The 24,525-nt window shown below is 38.4% G+C and overlaps 1 protein-coding gene across 4 annotated transcripts in view; it reads left to right on the forward strand.

The window, feature by feature from the left end:
* The window catches only part of mvb12ba (multivesicular body subunit 12Ba), a 182,846-nt gene that overhangs the window by 151,598 nt on the left and 6,723 nt on the right, over positions 1-24,525 (forward strand). For 3 of the 4 annotated variants that reach the window (XM_072566306.1, XM_072566303.1, XM_072566304.1), the window contains one exon: positions 20,647-23,107. The exons of the other annotated variant lie outside the window; for it this stretch is intronic. Coding sequence is in view for 1 of the 3 variants with exons in the window: in XM_072566304.1 (XP_072422405.1) it covers positions 20,647-20,730 (84 nt within the window). In the remaining 2 variants the exon portion in view is untranslated. Of the gene's footprint in view, positions 1-20,646; positions 23,108-24,525 lie in introns of those variants that run through there. 4 annotated transcript variants of the gene reach the window in all.

Genomic DNA, 24,525 nt, shown 5'->3' on the forward strand with positions numbered 1-24,525 from the left:
GGTTTGTGGGAGGAAACCGGAGCACCCGGAGGAAACCCACGCAGACACTGGGAGAATGTGCAAACTCCACACACAGTCGCCTGAGGCGGGAATTGAACCCGGGTCTCTGGCGCTGTGAGGCAGCAGTGCTAACCACTGTGCCACCGTGCCGCCCCACTCTGACTCATAGTTTGCCTACCGGGCACACCCACGTACAAACTAGCCAAAGAACTACAATGGAGTTTCAAACATTTCACCAATGGCTCAACCCATTCAATCCATTCAGCTCAGGAATTCCTTAGAAACCTCCAAAAACGTCAAAATCGACGAAGACGAAATTATGTTTTCCTTTGACATTGTTCACATCCATTGGCATACCACTAGCCAAAGAAACACTGGCCACATTATGAGAAGAACCAAGGTTATCAACACCCAACAGTACCATCAGCAAGAATAATCTGCTCAAACTATTGGACTTGTGCCTTACCACCCACCTTGTCTTTTAACGGCCAAATCGATGGCAAATCCACAGGATCACCCATCTTGGGTATCATAGCAGAAGTAGTAATTGCAGAGACTAGAACACACAGCCCTCCCCTTGATCCAACCAAAGCTGTGGATATGATATGTAGACGATACCTTTGTCATCATCAAAAGAAGTTAGAGGAAACACATTGACTTTTTCACTGGTATTAAATTCACTAGAGAAGAGGAAAACAACAACCACCTCCCATTTCTGGATGGAAAGAATGGCCAACGGTGAATTCCAAACTAAGATATATGGGAAGGCAACCCATAAATCCTTAATTTCAACAGCAACCATCCCAACATCCACAAATGAAGTTGTGTCAGAACACTATGCAAATGAGCACTAACACATTGCAGCACCCCAGAACTATGCAAAAGTGAAGAAGAACACCTCCGCAAATTTTTTGCAAACAACAGATACCCAGTCAGCTTTGTCCATCAATGCCTATGGAACAGAAAATGTCATGAAGGCACAGTGCGGCCGAGTACACTGGTCACCCTACCTTACATTAAGAACAGCTTGGAAATGATGACCAGATTCCTACAACCACTCAGGATCATGGTAGCACACAAACCCACAGCTACACTATGGCAACTGCTGTCAAGAACGAAAGACCCCATACCCGTAATATATAGAACCAAAATAATATGCAAAATTCCACACAGTGACTGCCACAAACGCTACATCAGACAGACCGGAAGGAAACTAGATCCGAGAGTATAATCGCGCCAACTGGCAGTAAAACGACACGACCAAAAATTCTCACTCCTCTCCATACACTCAGACAAGGTGTGCCATCAGTTTGACTAGGATAACATAACCAGCTTGGAACAAGCTAATGAAAGGCACCCACAGAAATTTCTAATGGCCTGGTTCTCAACCCTGGAACGCTAGTTCAACAGACATGTAGAAATGGATACTACGTACAAGCAACTGTGGAACAGCACAGGAAAAGATACAACTTATCATAACAGACTGGGTCAAATAAATAATGAGCGGAGTGGTACAACAATGCTTCATCGAAAGGCGTACTGATGATGTTACCTAGCAGGATGATGAAATGTTTGCATACAAAACCAACCAGCTCAGCGGGGTAACCAACAATTGCATCAACAACCTGAGCTACAAATCTTCTAAAAAATCTCGAATGGTCAATAAATGCTCCTCAAGCAGCAAAGTTCACATCCTGTAATATTTTTAAACACTGTGTATAAATGCAAAATCTTCTAAAAGAATGCTTGTTCTAACCACTTGGATACTGAAGTGTCTACCAGCGCATGTACCTCTGGAAAAACTTGGTCAAGGGACATAGGGTAGGATAATGATATTAACTTTACCAATAACAGTGTTACAGTTCGGTCTATGGACCATTGGTTTCAATTTTCTTTCACTTGATAATGAGATACAGAACTGCTTTTGAAAGTAATCATTATGTCTAAGCTTTGAATTATAATTTTAGTTATTGAAACTTTGTTTTCAGAATGAGAGCCAGTAAGTAACCATTCAAAAATTCTTGATTGAAAATAATCCATCATATACTTTTTCTCCCATGTTTAATTTGATGGTTTTCTTGAGCTGTCTTTGACACAATAAATCACAACATCCATTTTTAATAATCACTCCGTTATTTCTTTAAGGCTTGTAACTTTATTCAAATGTTAAGAGATTTTACATCCTTAGTTTTTCTCAAAACTGATCTTCCATCTGGGTAAGCTCTCTGAACAAAAGCATAAAGTTTTGGACATGCTCAGTTGGTCAGGAAACATCAGTAGTTTAATTGTATAAATTTAAACCTGTGCAAATAAAGTTCATTCTTCACATAATTGCCATAGTGTAAACAATTTAGCATTTATACGGTATGAGGAGAAAATTTTGATTGTTTGGCAAGTAGACTCTAATTGGAAGAGGCATTGCTGTGGAAAATGCACTAGTTAATGATGATTGACCGTTAAATGCCAAGTTTTGTTTAAATTTTAAACAACAGATTGCCTGTAGTCAAGGAATTGCCTTGAGTAGTGAACCAGAGAATGTATGTTATCATAAAACTGAAAGAACTGCACATGCTGTAAGTAAGAAACAAAAACAGAAATTTCTGGAAAAGCTCAGTGGGTTTGGCAGCATCAATGTCATCTGTTTTGCTGCATGTAAGCAAACTTCATGTGTGTATATTTTTTTTCTGTTTTGCCCTGTGTTTTGATACACTATGAAACTTGCAACACTCTGCAGTGTTAGATGTAATTCTGCAATTTGACTACATTTACAGCAAAGTATTATGCTGATAGCCAACTTGGAATTGTTAGTTAGGATCTACATGGGCTGGAAGCTATATGTATTAATACAAAGAGGCCTGTTCCTTGTAGACCGATATGAATGCAGATTACACACATTTTGACTTGACCAATTGAAGTCAACCTGCATTGTCTAAAACATAAACAAAACCTGGCAGTTAACTGCCAATTATTATTCTCTGATGAATTCTCCTCAGCAGTACCATGCTAATCAGAGTCCGCACACTCCTCATACAGTATATAGTAAATACTACTTTCCTTAGCTTTGGCATTTCATGTGAAATTTCCTAATGAGTATAAAATTTAAACTTTGACAAAATATCTTCTTACAGCAATACACAATTGTGTATATTTTTCTGGCTTGTGAATATTTGCACCTTACTGATATTTTAATCCCTACATGAGAATGGGATTTTTCTTGTCCCTCCTCCTCACCCTCAAAAAGTAGGAAAATGTTTGTGTTTTGATATCTATTTTTATACTTTGGTCAGTGCGCCTTTTGAACAAATGGAGGTGAAAGAGTTGCCTGACCATGGAGACTTCAGATGATGCAAAAGGTCACATGACCTGGTCACACGTTATTCCAGAAAGTCATAACAGCTGTATGGGGAACTACTTTTGTGTGTTAGCTTTGTGTAATGAATCCATAAAGTCATTAATTAAGAATTAAGTTCACAAATGTGCCCCTTACCAAACCTTTTTTTTAACTCTATCTCATATCTCTTATTGCTTAGATTAAAGCAGCAGTTTCACTACATTGATATGAATAGTGCGTGACTAATAGGTTTTCCTGATGACTTATACTCTGGAGGAGCCTGTTTTTACTCTGTTTTCTACAAGATATTTGTAAGATCTATTCTTCATTGTTATTAGTAGCAATTGTTGTCTTGATGGTATTCGCTTCACAATGCCATGTCAAGGGTTTGCTTCAAAGGCACCTGTACAACTATGACTTAAGTGTTTATTAAGTATTTAGTACGTATTGTCTTTTTTCAGAATTTTGCAGAACAATTTATCTTTACTAACCCCCTCCTAAATATTCAATTAGACCCAGCAAGTATTGTTGCGTTTCTTGTCTAAGAGCTGCTTTGGTACAGGAGGCAGTATATATGTGAAGGGATGTCAAAACATGCAGTCCTCCTTATTCTCTGAAAATTTTCGAGATGTGTTATACATTGCTTTCATGTTTCAGATTTGCTCAGCAGTTAAAGTTAATGACTACAAATATGAATGTCAGATTTTAGTTCAGAGCAATTCCTACCAATTCCAGTGTTTAAGTTTGTGAGTTATAAACATTAATCCAAGATCCTGAGAGTCTGGCGTAAATCAACTTAGTTTCATGTTGTAGGCATAGTTGTGCAGTATGATGTAGTGGCTTGGAACACACGAACTCAATTTAGTAGAGGTAAAGGTAGAAGTTCTTCTATTTGTCGCTATCCCTCTGAGAAGGTGATCTTTAATTTGGACAAAACAGGTTCTTTCATTTTTAAGTGCGCCATATTTTTTTAAATTGCCTTCGTTTTTTTAAAGGCATATCTGTCCTTGGAACTCCCATGATAATTTTATTTATAACCTTTAACAGTTTAGCAGCGGAGTGCTAAGTGACCACAGATGATTAGTGAGGTTCATCACTCTCAATCTCAGTTGAGGGGTGGGGGTGGGTATGGGTATGATTCAGAGGAAGAAGCTAGCAATCCATCTAAAGACCAATAGATATAGACACATTTGAAAGGGATGCAGTATAAGTGAATTGTATGATGGTCCAAATCAAGAGATCCCTTAAGATGTAAAGAAACCGAATGGGTGAGATGTTACGATATTAAAGGTGAAGAATGTTTTGTAACTGATGAATATAGGCAAAGCTTCAGGTAACAAGAGAACATCTAAAAGCTGTGGAGAAGCAGAATTTGCAGTGATAACAGAAATTTGTTTACCAAATCACATTCCAAGTGATTTGAGACATTTGCTATTCATTAAGTTACTCAAGAAACCCAGAATAATGGCATACAATCATCTTAGAACTGAAGCTTAATGAGTTATCTCATGAAAGTGATCGTGGCAATCACAGTAGAAAGAAATAATAACATACTTGAAGCAAAAATTAGTGAAACAGTCTGGATTTAGATGAGGAGTAGATGGGAGAGGGAATATTTCACCCAAGAGCAGCCATCAATAAATATCTCAAAGTATACAAGAATATTTCTGTCTGCTTCATAGAGTAATTTGAAGAATGCTTTGGTAACAAAGTAAATGTTTGACTACCATGACTTGACAGATCAAATAGCCACCTTCGGTGCTGTATCTATTTTAGAAATCTACGCAATTTTTTATGCCAACTTTTAAAGTGATTCCCAGTGATTATTATATTTTAATAAGTATTGTTTTAAAGCCGTGGGTGTCTGGAGATAGAACAGGTCCAAGAGAGCTCAACAGTAATATCACACTAATGCCTAATGATATGGTTGGCACTGAGTAGCAATAACAGGAACTGGTGTTTGGTGGCAGATTAAATTGTGGCAATAATCTTCTTCAGTAGATTTTGGATGGCAAATCATTTTTATTTTGTTTCAAGCCCAATCCTGGTATAATACTGGTTTGTCAAATTAATAAAATGAATCCAAGCCCTCCCATTGTTAAGAACGTTAATCAATCTGACTCCATTGAATAGTGTATTGAGACAAAATTACATAGGTACTCGTATTTAAATGTACTTTTATATTGTGAATAGAATATTTGATGCTAAATTAATATTTTCCACTGCATTTTCAAAATGAGCTTTGAATATTTTCACTAAAAAAGGAACTGTGGCTGCTGGAGGTCTGAAACGAAACCAGAAATTGCTTGCAAAACTCAACAGGCCTGGCAGCATCTGTGGGGAGAAAGCAGAATTAACACTTCAAATCTGGTGACTGATGAAGAATCACTGGACTCAAAGCATTAACTCTGCTTTTCCCCCAGATGCTGCCAGACCTGCTGAATTTCGGCAGCCAGTTCTGTTTCTGTTGGAATATTTCCACTTATAGTTCATTTAGATTGAACATGGGGGAAAAAGAAGAACAATTGTCTGCCTTCCCATTTCCTGGCTTTTACTTGAAGCTGCAATATAAGTCATTGTCAATGATTTATATCATCTATTTTGACCTGTTTATAGCTTCGTAAAAATAAACACGCAGGAAATATTAGGGGACTATTTTTCACTTTGACATAAGTATGGCAAAAATATGCAACTCTGAAAATTAGAGCAAAGTTTGTAATGAGCTACCTTAGATTTTTGATTATTAATAGTACACACAGTTTCATCAGTGATAGAATTTGTTTTATGGTGGTTTCTATTTTATGCTTCTGGGCAAGCCCTCAGCCTTCCAATCCCATTGTCTGAAATTATCTGACTCGGGCAGCACGGTGGCTGAGTGGTTAGCACTGCTGCCTCATGCACCAATTTCTCAATCACACATTCATGTCCATTATCTCCCTGTTCCTGCCCTCTTCAGCCTGAGGAATGGAAGCAAACTGGAGATAACCACCCTGGAAGACCTGCTTTTTAGCCTTCTTCCGAGTTCTCTGATGTCCCGCTGTAGAATGTCCCTACTCTTCCCGACGTCATTTGTGCCGATATGCACCACTACCTCGCGTACTTCACCTTTGCCCTTGAGGATTCTCTGCACTTTGGATCCTGGCACCAGCAAGGCAATACACCATCCTCAAATCCTGCCTGTTGCTGCTGAAACCCCTTTCAGTACCCCTCACTATGGAGTTCCCTATTATGATGGCCCTGCATGATGTCTGGCTCCTCGGCTCTGCCACCACACCAATTTTCGATTGGCAGACCTGTCCACCTCTTGGACTGGTAGTGTCGTCTGCTTTGACAGTTTCCAAGAGAGTTAACCTGTTCACGCGAGGTACTTCCCCTGGGGTCTCTTGCACGTGAATCATCTCTTCCTTCCTTATCATCGTCTCCCTTCTCTCTTCTTGTATGCTTAGTGTAGTGACCTCACCGAAGGTTCTGTCTGGAAAATTCTCATTCTCTTGGATGAGCCTGAGGTCATCTAGTTCTCTCTTCAGTGCTGCAACATGTTCCTTCAGAAGCTGAATGTGTACACACTTTCCACAGCTATAGGAGCCAGAGACACCATCAGTGTCCCTGACCTCCCACATCATGCACGCAGCACACTGAATCAGCTTGGCAGTGATGTCTTCATCTTCAACTGTGGCATGATCTCCTCACTTAGCCTCTTTTGCCGAAGACTCCTGAGCCAAAGTCTCGCACTTTTCTCACCAGACACTTTCCTCGACCCTTTTTTTTGCTGGTTTCGAGGTCAGTACTTAAATAGCACTCGCTAACCTTCCCAACAGCCTCTGTGCTCCAACCTCACTTCCGCCCATTTGGGTCTCTTCTGAACACTATCTACTTGCTGCCATAATTTGCTGGAACTGTGCTCATTTCATAATTAACAAATGTCAGAACCTGAAAGATGTGATGGGACCTGGACATCTTAATGTGGTGAAAACTTAGAAGTGAGAATGGCTGGAGCATAGTATGTGGGTACTCAGTCACTAGGTTAATCCCCTGGCCAGAGTGCTGAGTTAAAATATGGCATTTAAAAAAAGATCTAATTTCTCTTGTGCATTTCAATTTGAGAGACTTCAATCAAAATTTCTAATCTGAATGAGATTGTAGTTTCAGTAAGGGTCAAGGCAGGTTTAGATTCCAAATTCCAAAATGCTGTTAGATAAGAAGAAAAGGAATTATGAATTGCCCCCAATTTTGAGTGATGTGTTAATTGGAGGACAGTTTACAGGTTCTGATATTCCTGTGCACCAGTTGGCCTTGTTCTTCTACCTTATGGAGAATTTAGAATGTGTTGACAAAGGCATCTTGGCAGTTTGCTGGTTTGCATTTTGTAGATAGTATGCATGCTGTCATTGTGCATAGATGGTAGAGAGAATAAATGTTTAAGGTGGCTGGGATTTCAAGTGGTATTTCTTTCCTCTGTATGGTGTTACGATCCTTGAATGTTCTTTGGTCTATAATTATTCAGCCAAGTTGAGATATTTCCATCATTCTTTTGAAATGTGCTTGTAAATGGTAGACAGGCTTTGAAGAGTTGGGAGTTGATATGCTTGCAAGAGAATTCTCAAGTTTGGACCTAGGGCATACCTACATACCTATGTGGCTAGCACAACATCCTGGGCATTGCCATTGATGAGGTTTCGGCACTGATTATGCGTCAGAAGCATGAATAGATTTCTTGTTGGAGATGGTCATTGCCTGGCAATTATGTGGCACATATGTTAGTTGCTGGTTATGAGTTGAAGACTGAAGTTGTCCAGATCTTGCTGAATGGGGGCATGGAGGCTTTATTATCTGAGGCAACTGAACTGAATACAGAAGCATCAGCAAACATCTCCACTTCTGGTCTTGTGCTGGAAGGAAAATAATTGATAAGTAGCTGAAGACACAACACTTGCAACAATGACCTGGGATTGACATAAGAGACTTCCAATAACAATAATCACTTTACTTTGTGCTGGGTCTGACTCAGAGTCGAAAATTTTCTCCCAATTCCTGTTGGTTTCAATTTTACTGTGGTTTCTTGATACCACATCATGTCAAATGCTGTCTTGATTGTCAAAGGTAATCACTCATGCCTCACCTCTGAAATTTTGCTGCGTATTAATATTTGGACCGATGGTTTAGCTGACTAGACCAGGTGGAATCCTAGCTCTCACCAGTGAGCAGGTTATTGCGATGCAGTTACCACTTTCATAAGAGACATAGTCATACAGCACAGAAACAAACTCTTTGGTCCAACTCATCCAGACATCCAATCTGATTTCGTCCTACTTGCCAACATTTGACCCATATCCCCCAAACCTTTCCTATTCATATACAAATCCCAGTACCTTTTAAATGTTATAATTGTACCAGCCTCCTCCACTTCCTCTGACAGATCGTGACATACACACGTCACTTTCTGCATGAAAAAATATGCCTCCAATCCTTTTTTTTTGTATCTTTCCCACTCATGTTAAAACTATGCCGACTAGTTTTAAACTCGCCCCACCTTAGGAAAAAGGCCTTGCCTATTTACCCTATCTATCCCCCTCATGATTTTATAAACCTCCATAAGGTCATCCCTCAGTCTTCCGATACTCCAGGGAAAAAAGCCCTAGCCTATTTAGCGCCTCTCTATAGCTCAAACCCTTCAGTACAGGCAGCATCCTTGTAAATCTTCTCTGCCCCCTCAACAATATCCTCCCTATAGAACGGCAACTAGAATTGTATGCAAAATTCCAAAAGTGGTCTCACCAATATCCCGTGTTTAACCTCAACATGACCTCCCAGCTCCTGTACTCCGTGTTATGACCAATGAAGGCAAGCTTGCCAAATGTCACCTTCACCACCCTGTCTACCACTTCCAAGGAATCTGCTCTGCTAGGATCCTACCAATAACTATTTAAGTCGTTCCCTGGTTTGCCTTAGCAAATGAATCAAACACATTGATCTAAATTAAACTCCATCTGTCAATCATTGGTCCATCTGATCAAGGTCCCATTGTACTCCTGAAAGAACCTTCTTACTCTCCACTACACTACCAATTTTGGTGCCATCTGCAAACCTATTAACCATACCTTCTCTATTCATATCCAAATCATTTATACTAATGACAAAAAAGCAGTGGACCACCGTGCTGATCCTTGTGGCATCTAGTCTGAAAAACAACCCTCCGCCATCTCCCTTTCTATGTCCTACCTTCAAGCCAATTTTCTATCCAATTGGCTAGCTCCCCCGGATCCCACGTGATGTAGTCTTACTAACCAGTCTGGAGAAAGTGAGAACTGCAGATGCTGGAGATCAGAGCTGAAAAATATGTTGCTGGAAAAGCGCAGCAGGTCAGGCAGCATCCAAGGAGTAGGAGAATCGACGTTTCGGGCATAAGCCCTGAATAAGGGTTTCCTGAAGAAGGGCTTATGCCCGAAATGTCGATTCTCCTGCTCCTTGGATGCTGCCTGACCTGCTGCCCTTACTAACCAGTCTACCAAGGAGAACCTTTCAAACGCTTTGCTGTAGTCCATAAAGACGACAACTACTGCGCTGCCGCCTTCGATCTCCTTTGTCACCTTCTTCCCTCAATCGGGTTAGTAAGACATGGTTTCCCATGCAGAAAGCCATGCTGATTATCCCTAATCAGTCCTTGCCTTTCCAAATGCATGGAAATCCTGTTGCTCAGAATCCCTCCAACAACCTACTCACCATTGCCGTCAGACCCACCGGTGTGTAGTTCCCTGGATTTTCCTTCCAACCTATCTTAAATAATGGTACCACATTGGCCGCCCTATAGACTTTCAGCAACCCACCTGTGGCTGTCAGTGATCTAAATATCTCTTCCCTAACTTCCCACAAAGTTCTGGGAAACACTTGATTTACCTTTTATGCTTTTTAAGACCTTCTCTTCAGTAATATGGACTCTTTTTTCAAGGTATCACTATTTATTTCCCCAAGTTCTTTGGCTTCTAAGTCTTTCTCCACAGTAAATACTGACTTGAAATACTTGTTTAGTATCTCCCCTATCTCCAGTGGTTTGCTAATGATTGAGAGTCTGATGGGATGATACTTAAATTTATCCTGCTTTTTATACACAGGGCATACCTTGGCAATATTCCATATTCAGCAGTGTGTCAGTGTTGTAGCTGCACTGGAATAACCTGGCCAAAGGAGCTGATATTTCTAGAGCAGTAATGTTTACTAAAGCCATAATATTCTCAGAGCCAATAGCCTGTGCTGTGTCCAGGCTATTGGCCATTCTTCATAACGCATTGAGTGAATCAGATTGGCTGAAGTCTGGCATCTGCAATCATGGGGACTTCAGGAGAATGTTACCCATTCAGCACTTCTTGGCTAAAGACATTTGCACAGGCGTATGCCTTGTTAATTCCAATATCTTTCTGGGAATTACCATCAATGAGAATGAAGATGTTATTTTTCTTCACAGTACATATCCTTGCTGGCTAGGCCAGCATTTATTGTTCATCCCTAACACGAGTCTACCACATTGCTATGGATCTGAAATCACATATAGATTAGATTACTTAGTGTGGAAACAAGCCCTTTGGGCCAACAAGTCCACACCGACCCACCCTGACCCATACCCCTACATTTACCCCTTCACCTAACACTACGGGCAATTTAGCAGGGGTAATTCACCTGACCTGCACATTTTTGGATTGTGGGAGGAAACCGGAGCACCCGGAGGAAACCCACGCGGAATGTGTAAACTCCACACAGACAGTTGCCTGAGGCGGGAATTGAACCTGGGTCTCCGGTGCTGTGAGGCAGCCATGCTAACCACTGTGTCACCGTGCCGTCCATATAGGACAGACTGAGTGTGGATGGCAGATTTCCTTGCCTAGTGAACCAGGTGGGTTTTAAAAAGTAAAATCTCTTTCCAGTAAGAGAGTGTTTAATTCCAGATTTTTATTCAGATTTCACCACCTGTCACTGTAGGATTTGAACCCATGTCCCCAGTACTTTAGGTAAGATTACCTCTGTACTACTGCCTTGCAGAGGTCCACAGCCTTTAATTTGGGCTGTTTGAGTCACCTGTATTATTTAGCATGAAAATTGAGAGAATTTTCATGCTAAATAATGAAGCCTGTGTCTGTTAGAGCACATGTTTCCTGGGAGTGTTTAATCACTGTGCAAAATATTACAAAGTTAAAAATCACATAACACCAGTTTATAGTCCACCAGTTTAATTGGAAGCACACTTTTGGAGCGACGCTCCTTCATCGAGTGATTGTGGGGGGCTCGATCGTAACACAGAATTTATTGCAAAAATTTGCATTGTGATGTAACTGAAATTATACATTGAAGAATTGATTGTCTGTTAAGCCTTTCATCTGTTAGAATACAGTGATAGTTTCATTTCTTTCATGTGTAAATCACAACACCCTTTTGTTTTAAAGTTGCATTCTCGGGTTAGCTGTTAACAATGGTGATAGCTAGACAATATGTTGAAGGTGTTAGCCCCTTGTGTTCTCTGTCTATGACCTGATGTTTAGATTGATTCCAATCTAAAAAGTGAGATAACAGAGTTTTACATAAATTCATGCAGTTTTTGAGCTCAGAGTTCTACATGAATGTATGTGGTTTTTCAGCAAAGTGCAATGTAACTCTGCAAGTACAAAAAAATTCACCACACAAAATATATGTGTGCATGTGGGTCTTTGTCTGTCTGTGTGTGTGTGTGTGTGTGTGTGTCTGTGTGTGTGTGTGTGTGTGTCTGTCTGGGGTGGGGGTTGTGAGTGTGAGAAAGTGTGTGTGTGTGTGTGTGTGTGTGTGTGTGTGTGGTGAGTGCAGAGTGTCTTAAGTCTGTGAGGGGGTGCATGTGTGGGAATGTGTGTGTGGGTGTCTGTGTGCACATCTGTGTGTACCTGTGTCCGTGTGTGTGGTGCAATGGTGATCACCTGTAATGTGACATGAACCCAAGGTCCCCGTTGAGGCCCTCCCTATGGGTACCGAACTTAGCTATCAGCCTCTGCTCGGCCACTTTCCACTGCTGCCTGCCGCGAAGTCCACCTTGGAGGATGGTCACCCGACGGTCCGAGGCTGAATGTCCCGGACCACTGAAGTGTTCCCCAACTGGGAGGGAACCCTCCTGTCTGTTGATTGTTGTGCGGTGCCCATTCATCCGTTGTTGTAGCCTTTGCTCGGTTTCCCCAATGTACCATGCCTCCATACATATACACACACACACACACATTCGTACACGCACACACAGATATTCCTACACGCACACACACACTCACACACACTCACACACACTCCTACACACACACACGCACACAGACGAATGAACTAACAGACTTTAGTACGTTGGTCTTTTCCTTAAATTATCACACTCCCAAGTCTCTGAGTCCTATCTGTGATGCAGTTGGCTATTCCTTTTACACCCTGGCTGCTTCCATTACACTGAAGAACGCACTTTGTTTTTAAAAAAAACAAAAATCACACCCATGACGATGGTTGTTGTGAAAAGCCACATCCTGAATCTGTCATTTTATCTGTTTAACAACTTCTGAAGTAGTCATTAGCAGGTGAAGGCAGTATGGATAGGGGACGATTCTGGTATTAAGTTAGTTTTGCGTTTATCAAAAAGATTTCTCTGAAATTAGCATTTATCAGGAATGTGGCATACATTCAGACACCGACTCCAAATCTGTCGGTGTCTTTACACTTTTACAGTTTAGAGACACAGGACTCTGTTTTACAAGCATCCAAGTTGCGAACAGTCGTTCTTACGAAAGCGATCCCTTACGGGATACGAATATTTCTGGTGCTTATGAATGGATGTTTTAGTGTCCAACATTGTGTTCTGACTTGTATACAAATCAATTTGCAGGAACCAAATATATTTTAACTTGGACATTGCCAGTACTTATTGTGTAATAAGTCTTGGTAATTGAAGAGGTCACGGCGTGTGCACATGTTGGATTTTCTATGTCCTGTGGAATGCTGGGAGGCCAAGTTTGACCAATTTCTGAAATTTTACATCACAAACAGCTTTTGCTTTGAAATGTTGGTGCCATTTAAATTAAATATCTTCATGTTGAAGGACCTGCTAATTACTAATATAGAGAAAAAGGCTACGTACATTACCTCAATTCAATCATGAAAAGGGCTGTATTTGTTTACAATAATTCTATGATGTTTACATTATTATTATAATTGTCATTTAGCAATTCCATCTTTATACCTGCTGACATTGTATAATACTCACCAAGCATTACCTTGAGATGGTGCGGAAATGGAATCAGTTGTGACTTATAACTTTAATATTTAACATATTTATTAAACAGTCCCAGGATAAATTATTTTGGCATCAAATGTTGGAAAGTGTGTCCAAGAACTGTCATAAATTAAAATTTATGACAAATTAATGTCACATTGAAAAATGAATAGTGAAATCTTACAAACTTTGACCCACATCACAAAAGTTGAAAATTACTCCCCAGTGACCCAGTGCGTGAATGAGTCTTGCAACTTGGTATGGTTGAAGGCCAAAATCAGTAAAATCAGCATTCCTGCTGCTCACCCACATTAAGGGAAGGGAGGAAGTGAAAGGAAAATGCTGAAAAGGTAGGCTCCAAATCATTAACTATTTCATGCATACAATTATTTTATGCAAACGTAAATACTTCTGAGTCAAAACGGTTGAGAGTTTAATTAGAATTCCTGTGATGGAGCACTGAAATGTCAGAAAATTGATGACCTTGATCTACACTTGTATTCACTTGTGCCTAAGTTTTATTAGCCTTCCCATTCCTTCATTCATTTAAACAAGGAACATTTTGTTTTCCACACTAATGTGAAATATTATTCGTTCATGCACCACAAATACACAGTAAATACTTTTTGTATAATATGTACACCTTTTGAACAATTATCATATTGCTTTATATTCAAATAAAGTTCACTTCTTGAGTGGAGATCTGCCAATGGAACACAGTGTGGGAATTGGGCACAGAGCAATGGTGTTTTGTAAGGATCTAAGCTTAATTCTATTTTCACTTGATATAAGTGACTTTAAGATTGACAAAAACAAATAGAATTGTTATAAAATCTAAGACATGGAAGCTTTCAGGAAGAATACAAGACACTGCCAGAAGACAGACTTGTTAGAAGACTGGGTAAGTGGTTTTCCAATGCACTTCACTGCAGAGAAGTGTAACGTACAACTTTATTTGACAGTAAAGAACATTTGAAGGGTATATACCTTGGGCATGAAGACTATTTTTATAAAGAGTAGGGCCATCAATGCTAAATGTTAAGGCAGGAGAAGCACATGGAAAAGGCCAAAGGCAATTAGTCTTGTATATTGGTACATCAACACAACAATGATAAAGTGATATTGAGTTCGTATGAGATTGCTTGCACAAGAGTTCTGGATGCCCTGTTGCTGGATTAGAGATGTGAAGAAAATGGTACTTAATAAGTGAGAGAAAATTTAAAATGTATTTTCCTTGTTAGAACAAAAATAGTGAAAGATGATCTGATGGAGACTTTGAAAAAGTAAAGTAGTGGAAGGTTGTTCTGACTGAATTGGTAACAAGGGGTGTAAATTTGTGATTGCTGTTTGAAGGTTTTTATTCCAAGTTTTAAATGTTAATTTCTTTATCTCAGACAGAGACTGCAACATAATTTAAGATAGTATTGGACTAGTAATGTACAGAAGAATTTTTACGGTACAATAAAAAGCAGAGAAATACGATGAGAGTAGATTGCTCTGGTTAAGCTAGTGAAAGTATAATGTACAAATGATGTTTTCCAATGCTAGTTCCCTCAGTTTGAAATGGCTAGTTGCTCCATTGCATTTACTGAATCAATCATTCAAAAGCACATTGTGCTATTTAATTAGTTAAAGACTACAGGAAACCAGCATATTTTAACCAAAATATTTATACTGGAGAGCTCTTCATTTTTATCTAAATCATTTGGGATTTTAGGAAGTTGAAATTAGGCACCTGATACTCTGTTTCATCATGATGACTGTAATAGAGCACTGGCCATTCATTCATCAGTTTACCATTTACATATTGTGTATTTTTTTTAAATCATAAAGATCTGTATTTTGCAAGTGATTCAAATATTTGGACAATGTAAGATTGCTTTAATCTTAAATATTAATTTAATATTAAAACACCTTTAGGTTTCTGAAGAAGGGCTTATGCCCGAAATGTCGATTCTCCTGCTCCTTGGATGCTGCCTGACCTGCTGCGCTTTACCAGCAACACAATTTTCATCTTTAGGACCACACCAGATGCTTTTCCAGCAACACATTTTTCACCTTAGGACCACACCGAATGATCCATGAATTAATAACTTGATATAAACTTGTATGTAGCCCCCTTTTAGTCATTAAGTGTTTAATATTTTTAAAAGCAACTGCACAGGTTTATGCTTTAAGGAAAATTAAAGATTAGTTTATTGCACGTCTGTTGTTGAGTTACATAAGAAAAGGGTGATAGTTATTTGTTAAAATATAGATATAAAGATGTTAGTAAGGATAAAAGTTGCACAAGTTGGAAATGACATCAGTCTCTACTTTTCATTGCAAGTCTTCTTTGCTTGAAAATTTACTTTCCCGAAACAAAAGGATCGAACATTTGTCGTCTAAATTAGCAGCTATGATGCTTTCTGTCGTCAGATAGTTGGAGATTGCTTACACAGGTCTTGGGAGTAAATGAAAGCTGCAGTGTTTCTGTTTTATGGCACTTCAGTTGAGAGCTCTGGATAAACTGGTTCAGTTCAGCAATTCTGGAAGTCCTTCTCTACCTTGCCCTGTTAAGAATTAGTGACTGCTTAAAGATGTTTCTCTCAAGGTCTGTACACAAAATAATTCATTGTCAGACATCCACAAATCAAATCTTGCTTCCATAATAAGTATAGGGTTAGCTGAACTCTCGGACAGACCCATCCATTATTTTAAATCAAGATAGCTTAAATGACTGCCTGTAAGATTATTTTAAGTTGAGAGCTATTTACACCACTAAGAGTTGAGTTTCAATTTACCCTGGAAATGTTCATTCAATTTCAAAGGGTCAGTTGTGATTTCTTATTGAAGAATATAAGCTGGTCAAATTACCAGCTGAATCCACAAATGTCGTCACGTGACTTGTAGCCAGTTTTGTCAGTTTTTTGTGTCCATTTGAATGTCTGAGGAGCTTTCCTTTCAAAATATGTAATATTGTAAGCATATATTCTTGACAGCCCAAAACATTGGGATTCATTTTTTATTTTCAAGGTAAAAACCATCCCAGATTTTAGAATGTTATTGGTGATACATTTGTTTTAATGTCAATACTAATATATCTGTTGATATGCTTTATCTTCCTGACATTTCTTAAAACATGAACACTTCCTAATGATGAAAAAATGAAAGAATGCTATTTAATGGAAGTAGAAGTTCTATGCTGGCAAGAATGTAATATAGCAAAGGTTTTCTTAATTTCTTTTAGACACTGATGAATGCATTACATGGTACTTCGGAGATACTAGGAAGGCTATGACAGTACTTAAAGTGGATACATCCCTCTGTCTCAATAATATGACAGTGTTGCTGACAATAGTAAGGATGGAAATTGAGGCACTGGCCACAGTCTTCCAGTCCACCTGAGATATGCAGTTACTGGAAGAGGACTGCACTAGTTAAACTCTGTTTCAAAACCAGACAAAGGATACAACTGGCCATCCTACGTCAGTCAGTTTAACAAAAGCTTTAGCATCATTAATCAAGGCCAATTAGAGGAGCATAGAACCGGTTTTGATTTGGTTTGATTGTGTTTTTTGGTGAAGTATCAGTGAGGATGAATGAAGACCTGGCAGTTGTAGGCATTTTTAAAATATACGTACAATAAATAACTACGTATTAGGCTTTTAGTCAAATTGAAGCCTGTGGGATGGAGCAGCATGGATACTGAATTGGCTAAGGTATATAAAACCATATTGTGAAGGGCTGATTTTCAGGCTGGAGGGAGGTATGTGTTGATGTTTCCCAAAGTTCAGTATGAAGACTACTGCTGTTAATACTGTATTTTTAAATGACTTTGATTTGGGGATACATGACAGGGCACAGTTTTGAAGTTACAGGTGACTTGAAACTTGGGTGTTGTATGACGCTAATCGGTTTCAAACATGAATGCAGATGTCACAGGAGCACAGTTGCAAATTAAAATGGAAAACTTTAAAAGCTATTACTGAATATTAAAGCAGAACACTTTATAGAAGCAGAACACTTAAAGTTCAAGGTAATCAGTCAGTCAACTTGGTTTTGTGAAAGGGAAGTCATGTTTAACCAATTTATTGGCATTCTCAAAGGAAATAATGTGTGCTGCCTATAAAAAGGGAATACTGGAATGCACTGGGTTTAGAGTTCAGAAGGCTTTGATAAGGTCCCACATCAAAGATTGTTGTAAATAAAATTTCAAGATGTAGGGATAATATAATGGCATGGATATAAGATTGTCTAGCTAACACAAAACAGAGTAGGCAGAAATGGATAATTTTCTGGTTAGCAAGCTATAACAAGTGGTGTTACGTAGGGATCAATATTGAGTTCTTAAGCTCATATAAATTCTGGATAAAGGAAGGTATGGTTGTTAAATTTTCTGATCACACAAAGGTAGGAAAGTAAGCTGTGTAGAAGAAACATGGAGGCTACAATAGCATACTGATAAAAATCTAGCAAATGGAGTATAATACAGGAAGGTATGAAATTATTTTGACAGGACAAATAAAACTGTCGTACTATCTGAACAGTAAGAGATCAGATAGAAATGGTTGGTATGTGGGTACAGCAAGTAATTAGGAAAGCAAATGAAATGATTTTTGTGGAAAGAGTTGAATATCGTCAACGAGTTTGTTTCAGTTGTACGGGGCATTAGTGAGGTGACCTCTAGAGTATTGTATACTGTATTGGTTGCTTTATTTAAGGAAGGACAAATGCATTGGAAGCTGTTCGAAGACGTTTTACTAGACTAATGAAACGGCAAATTGACTCATGACAGGCTAGGCTTGCATTGAATGAACTTAGGATGTCTACTCCTGTGGGAGAATCGTGAACTGTGGGTCATTTAAGACAAGTTATGAGATCTTTTCTGAGGGCTGTGTGGAACACACTTCCTTTAAAAAGTATTGGAAGGAATTTTTGAACATTTACAAGGCAGGTGAAGCGAGATTGTTCATGCCATCAAGGGTGTGAAAGATTATCAGGTATAGGCAGGAATGTGCGGTCATGATCTCATTGATTGGCAGATCAGGCTCAAGGGACAAAGTGGCATACTACTGTCCCTGATTTAAATTTAATACAGGAAAGTGTGAGGTCCTCCATTTTGGAAGGAAGAATGAACAGAAACAGTGAAAGTTAACAGTGCAATTTTAAGATGAGGAAAACGAAGAGAGTCACAAAGAATATAAGCAATGGGTGTTAGTGCACAATTCTTTGAAGATGGTTAGCAGAGCAGTTATAAGGTGCATGAGCACCTGTGCTCTTTACGTAGAGGTGTGGAGTTCAAAGGAAATTATGCTGACTGCTCTTTAGAAAAAAGTAGTTTGGCCCTAGCTAAAGTATTGTGCCCCAGTGCCTGCCCTTTAGAGAGGACATGAAGGACTTTGTGAGAGTCCAGAAGAGGTTATATCATTATAGTTAGATGGATCAACTGGAGGAACACAGACTGTCAGAAGAGAAGCCTAAAAGGAGATTTGATAAATGCATGTTAAAAGCTTCAAGGGTTTAGAGAATGAAAATTCATTTTGTGGTTGTGGAGATGACCAGAGAGTACACATTTAAAGTCGAATGACAAAATAGCCAGAGGCGGCATGAGGAAAAATATGCTTTAGTGGTTAGGATCTGGAATGCATGGGCTGCTAGTCACAGAATTGTGCAGTACAGATTAATCTGTTTAGCCCAGTGTGTCTGTATCGACAAAAACTACTCTAAATCCACACTAGTTTCACTGGCTCTTTCAAATACGATTTCCTTAAATTAATTTAAACACTTCAACAAGATGATTGCATGCATTTAGAAAAAGAGAATTGCTCTTTAAAACCAGCAGCACAGACCCAGGGGGCTGAAAATCCAACACCTTTGCTGCAATACTCTGTGTTTAAGAAGTCCACCAGTGTATTTAATTGGTTTTCCTTATACATGCTGAAGTGTAATGAACATTAAGTAACCTCTATAAAGCCTTAGAATGACTTCAGAATAAAACTGATGTTGCACTTTCTTGACTGACAGAAAATGCTGAATTTTCTTATTAACTCTTGTCCAGTTCTTGCAAGTGACCTTTTAAGTACTGAAATAATTGAAAGTGGACTTGCACTTCACGCATGCACCACAAGATGGCAGCTAATACTCATTTACCAAACCCTTTCACACAAATTTTCCTGTTTGGCAGCAGCTAGTTTTGTTTGAGGTTTTGTCTTGAGGTGTTGAGCCAAATAGGTTTAAAAAAGGGAAATTAATTAAAACAATTGAATGTAATGATTGTTTAAATATTTTCTTCGTTATCTCCCTTTTCTATTTTTCTTCTGCTTCCCAACCATGGAAAGAAAGGGCTTCATCTTTATTCATGTTCTTTTCCAAGTCAACTTGCACTGCAAGAAAACAAAGCTGAACTTCAGACAGATTAGTATGTATGAGTTGCACCTGCTTAGTTTGCTGGATGGCTGTCCAGAGTGATACCAACAGCATGGGTTCAATTCCACACTGGCTGAGGTTACCATTGAGAATTCTCCTACTCAACTTCTCGCCTCACCTGAGGTGTGGTGACCCTCTAGTTAAAGCACCACTAATTTGTCTGTGTCTGTCTGTCTCTTTCTTTCTTTCTCTCTCTCTCTCTCTTTCTAATCTTTCTTCCTCGATATCTTTTTCTTTTGCTCTTGCTTTCTCTCATAGCAGCCTTATGATCCAGTAGGACTGTGGCGATTTTACTTTGAACTCTTCTCTTGCAACTTCAGCAGCACGTGTTGTCTCCCAGTGTTTGTTGTTGTACATACAGTACTTATGGTCGAGGAAAAGTTAGATTTTCTAAATATTCTGGTCAATTCAGGGTTAATGGTTCAGCCATTAAGAATACTTAGTTCAGTGTAAGCAATCTTAGTACCTGTTGTCTTTTTCTGAATGCAGTGTCTGTATGTAGCAGTACATTTCAAATGTTATCTTTAAAGACATAATTAACCCTGCTAACTGAAGTTTACTGTGATCAAAATTTCATGATACTCATCTTACCATTTGATTTACCGATTCAAGTTTTCAAAAATGTGCTTCATTACTTCTGTATTCTTCACAGTATGATTACAGCTTTAGAACAGAACAGAGTGCTGCAGCTCGCCTTCCACCAAGTCCCACTAAATGTCAACAACCTTCTTCCTGAAGATGGACCTTTAATTGAGTTGTTGTAAACTAAGGGACAATATCTACTGGAACAGGCACCACACGAAGCAGTTTTGGACACTTTGCTTCCTTTAACTTCTACTGAAATGGTATTCTTGTACTAATGGAAAGGACAGTATTTCTAATAACCAGCAGTCTACCTACAACTTAACATTGGGTAAAATCATTTTGTACATGGAGTTTTGTAAATACAATGTTTAATGTGACCTTTATTTGCAAATCTTCTAGCCTTGAATAAGGTTAATCATTTTAATAATTATTAAACAAAGGCTGGATGTTTTTGCTTTCTTGAGCCATAGCTTATTTTTGTTTCTCCTTTTTTTTCGTCAAACTGATTTTGCACACTTCAGAAATGCTACTGGTAATGGCCATTTTCGCAAGCTATGCATCGTTTCAGTTAATAGACATTTAGCCATTTGTTTTCACTTTGAGATTAGATGTATTTTTAAGGAAATAAAGTTTTGAAATATCATGTGTAGCTGATGTTTTAGTTTTATTTCCTGCTTCTAACAAGTCAAATTTCAATACTGAGAAGAAGTTAGTAATAGTTAAAATCAAATTTAGGAAAGTCAAAGTAACTTTTTATTGAGATCAGAGAATTGGGTGCTAACTTCTATCATAGCATCTAGAAATCTTTAGATTTACTAAGCTATTGTTTCTGCACAGATATTCTACTTTTATGTAGATTTTCCCTCTAGTCAGTGGTTGTTTTCTCTTAGTTCTGACACAGAAAATATCATAGTTACCTGTTTTCTCTTGGAACATATCAAATTTAGAAATCATTATCAGAATTCCACAAAAATTAAGTTGGTTTTTGATATTCTTCTCTGTTACATTCTCCCTTGTCTTTCCAATTTTGCTTAATTAGATATAATCATGAAGAGTTTTTGTTGGAATTCTCAGATTTTCTACATCAAAGCCTTCCAGCCTATAAATATCTTGCTATACTTTAAAGCTGTTGTTTATGGAAAAACAGTATTAGTTATATCACAGTGAATGAACAAAAGTTACAACAGGCCTTCCTTTTTGGTTCCTTTGTTAACAAAGGACATTTCTGCTATCCGAATGCAATATTTGTTAATGCCGTTTTTCTACGGTTGCATAAGGTATGATTCTGTGGTTATAATCTGAGTGAAAGTGTAGCTTTGTCAAAATGCACTGATTTGCTTTGCACTGCATTTTTAATGTTTGGGCTTTTTTAAAAATGTGGACCCTTGCTATCTGAAACTCTTTTGTATGGTTTTTAACATGCTTGTGATTCTAAATTAATGTTAAGAAACACCTTAATTGTGTAACAGTGTAACACTCCTCTTGTTAAGTAGCAGCTTTTCTTTAAACACTGCCATGAATTTACCAGCCTTACCTCAATAAACCTAACGGCTACAACCTCCTTTCAGGCTTTGTGATCCACACTGAGAGAAATCAATGTTCAAAACTGCATTTACTGCAGATACAAGAATGTAGTGCTTTTATTGAATGGCAGCTGCTCAACAAAAACAATCTATGTTAGCAGGTTTACACACTATATGTAAAGCAATTATTTATTTATTTTTTCCATTTTCTTCATCTCCTCATTTCCAGTGCAAAACAGATGCTACTTAATATGTAGGGCAAGGGTAATCAGATTAATAATGCCAGTGTTTAGAATTACAAGTTTGTCTTTTTTGTCTGTTTAGCATAGTACTTCAGACTGTCGTGTAAAACAAGTGTTCTGATCCGTTGGCACTGTTTGAAATGAACAAAATGCTTCAGACATTGAATAATTGATTTTCAATGTTGCATGAATAGTGTGCTTAAGCGATTAATTCAAGAAACATAATTATATTTTCTGTCTGTTTTGTAGAAATAATGTAAACCCACACCATTATCATTTCTGTAAAGAAACTAGGCATTTATCATTTATGTATGAATATTGGCTGCATCTAAATGTCTGGTGGAGCTCTATGAACTTAAAGATGATACAAAGGCATTCTGCTGTTAAATGATGAACGTTCTTTGCAAAACAGAGCGTAGAGCATTGACAGTATGACTAACCATTTCCAACTCATCCATTTACAATTTACTGTGAATAATTAAAGCATAGTAACATAAAAGCTGCAGAACTTCCACCCAAGTGCTATCATCTTTAAAATGTTGAAAAATATTTAACTTTCACCAGCCATACAATTGTAATAGTTCAGTTTTATTTTTAATTGTGTTGGAGATTTAACTCACTGCTCTTAAAGTGTTCAGAAATAAAAACTTCCTGTATTTATTGTAGATTTGTTTCCTGTAGTTACAAAGGGAGGTTTACAATTTGGTTTATTGAGTCTGTATTAATAATGTGACCTGTTAAATAAAATATCTGTTTTAACTAGCTTCTTTTATGAATGCGCTTTCATTAGAAACACAAACAATTGCATTCACATAGTATATTTTGCGACCTCAACCTCCTAAAGCATTTCACAGTGAAGAACTTATTGCGTTACTATATTATAGCTAAACATAATTTGTGCAGTCTTTCCCACAAACCACATGAGAACCAAATAGCTGATTGTCTCTGTAGACAGAAAGGTGTTGGCTAAGGGAGAAAGAGTATTGCCTCTGAAGAGACATAATTGCCTCAAATGAAGCATGATGCCTTCACACAACACCAGGTTATAGTCCAACAGGTTTAACTGGAAGCACACTAGCTTTCAGAGCATTGCTCCTTCATCAGGTGGTTGTGGGACAGCAGTCCTTAGCATTGTATTGCAGTGTCAGTCTATTTTGTTTTCAAGTCCCAGGGTGGGGCTTGAACTCTCCATTGTTTGACTTGGTGCTGAGGATGTGGTCTGACTGGAAAAATATCATCACATTGTTTTAATCAACGATTTTTTAAAAACTGTTATGCTTTACACACTACAAAAAAAAACCTAATCAAATTGACAAAGTGCACATGTCAGTACCTGAAAAGAAACTGGGCCAGAAATTTACTGTATTCATATTTTCTTGTCATACATATACCTTCAGGTTCTTTTGCCTGAGAGTAATTGTTTTATTGTGTTCTAATGAGCAAACAAGGCTCAATCATCAATATTATCTGTAGAATAAAGGAAAATTGTTTCTCTTAAACCAACGATTACAAATTTTTACTTATTTCTTCAAGTTTTAAAACTGTTAAATTTTAAATTAAAATGTTTTTCTTGCTTTTCCTTTTTGATATTTTACTCTTCAATCCAGTCCTTTTTCCCTCCATCTTTTACTGTACCTGATTGACATTGACATTGAATTCCTCCTCCTTTGACTTAATTCTTGTTAGTCCTTTCTTACTTACCAATCCTTAAATCCCAATGATTAATGGATAGTCTTGTTTGTTGACTTGTTCACTCAGCTCATTGTGGGCATTCCTTATCTATGAACATGCAGCAGCCGATCTATTTAGGTGCAGTATCTTCACTTACTGAACATTTGCTGATTGGCAGTGAAAGCAATCTTTGAAAAGCAGGTTCTGTTGCAAAGTGTACCACATGAAACTGTCATGTGATACTGTGGGTGGCTGTTTTCAAAATTAACGCATATTGCCAAGCTCCTGTGGGCCATTGATGCGGTGATGCATATAGGCAGACAGGAGAAAGTTTCATAATTTCTCTCACTAGCTTGTGACATCCAGGTGTACCAGTTGATGTTCAGCATTTTCATCTTACACATGGAAGAATCCTGGTGGCTCAGTGGTTAGCACTGCTGTCTCACAGTGCCAGGGACACTGGTTCAATTCCTGCCTCGGGCGACAGTCTGTGTGGAGTTTGCATGTTCT

The sequence above is a fragment of the Chiloscyllium punctatum genome, chromosome 49, assembly GCF_047496795.1.
Source record: "Chiloscyllium punctatum isolate Juve2018m chromosome 49, sChiPun1.3, whole genome shotgun sequence".
NCBI classification, from domain to species: domain Eukaryota; kingdom Metazoa; phylum Chordata; class Chondrichthyes; order Orectolobiformes; family Hemiscylliidae; genus Chiloscyllium; species Chiloscyllium punctatum.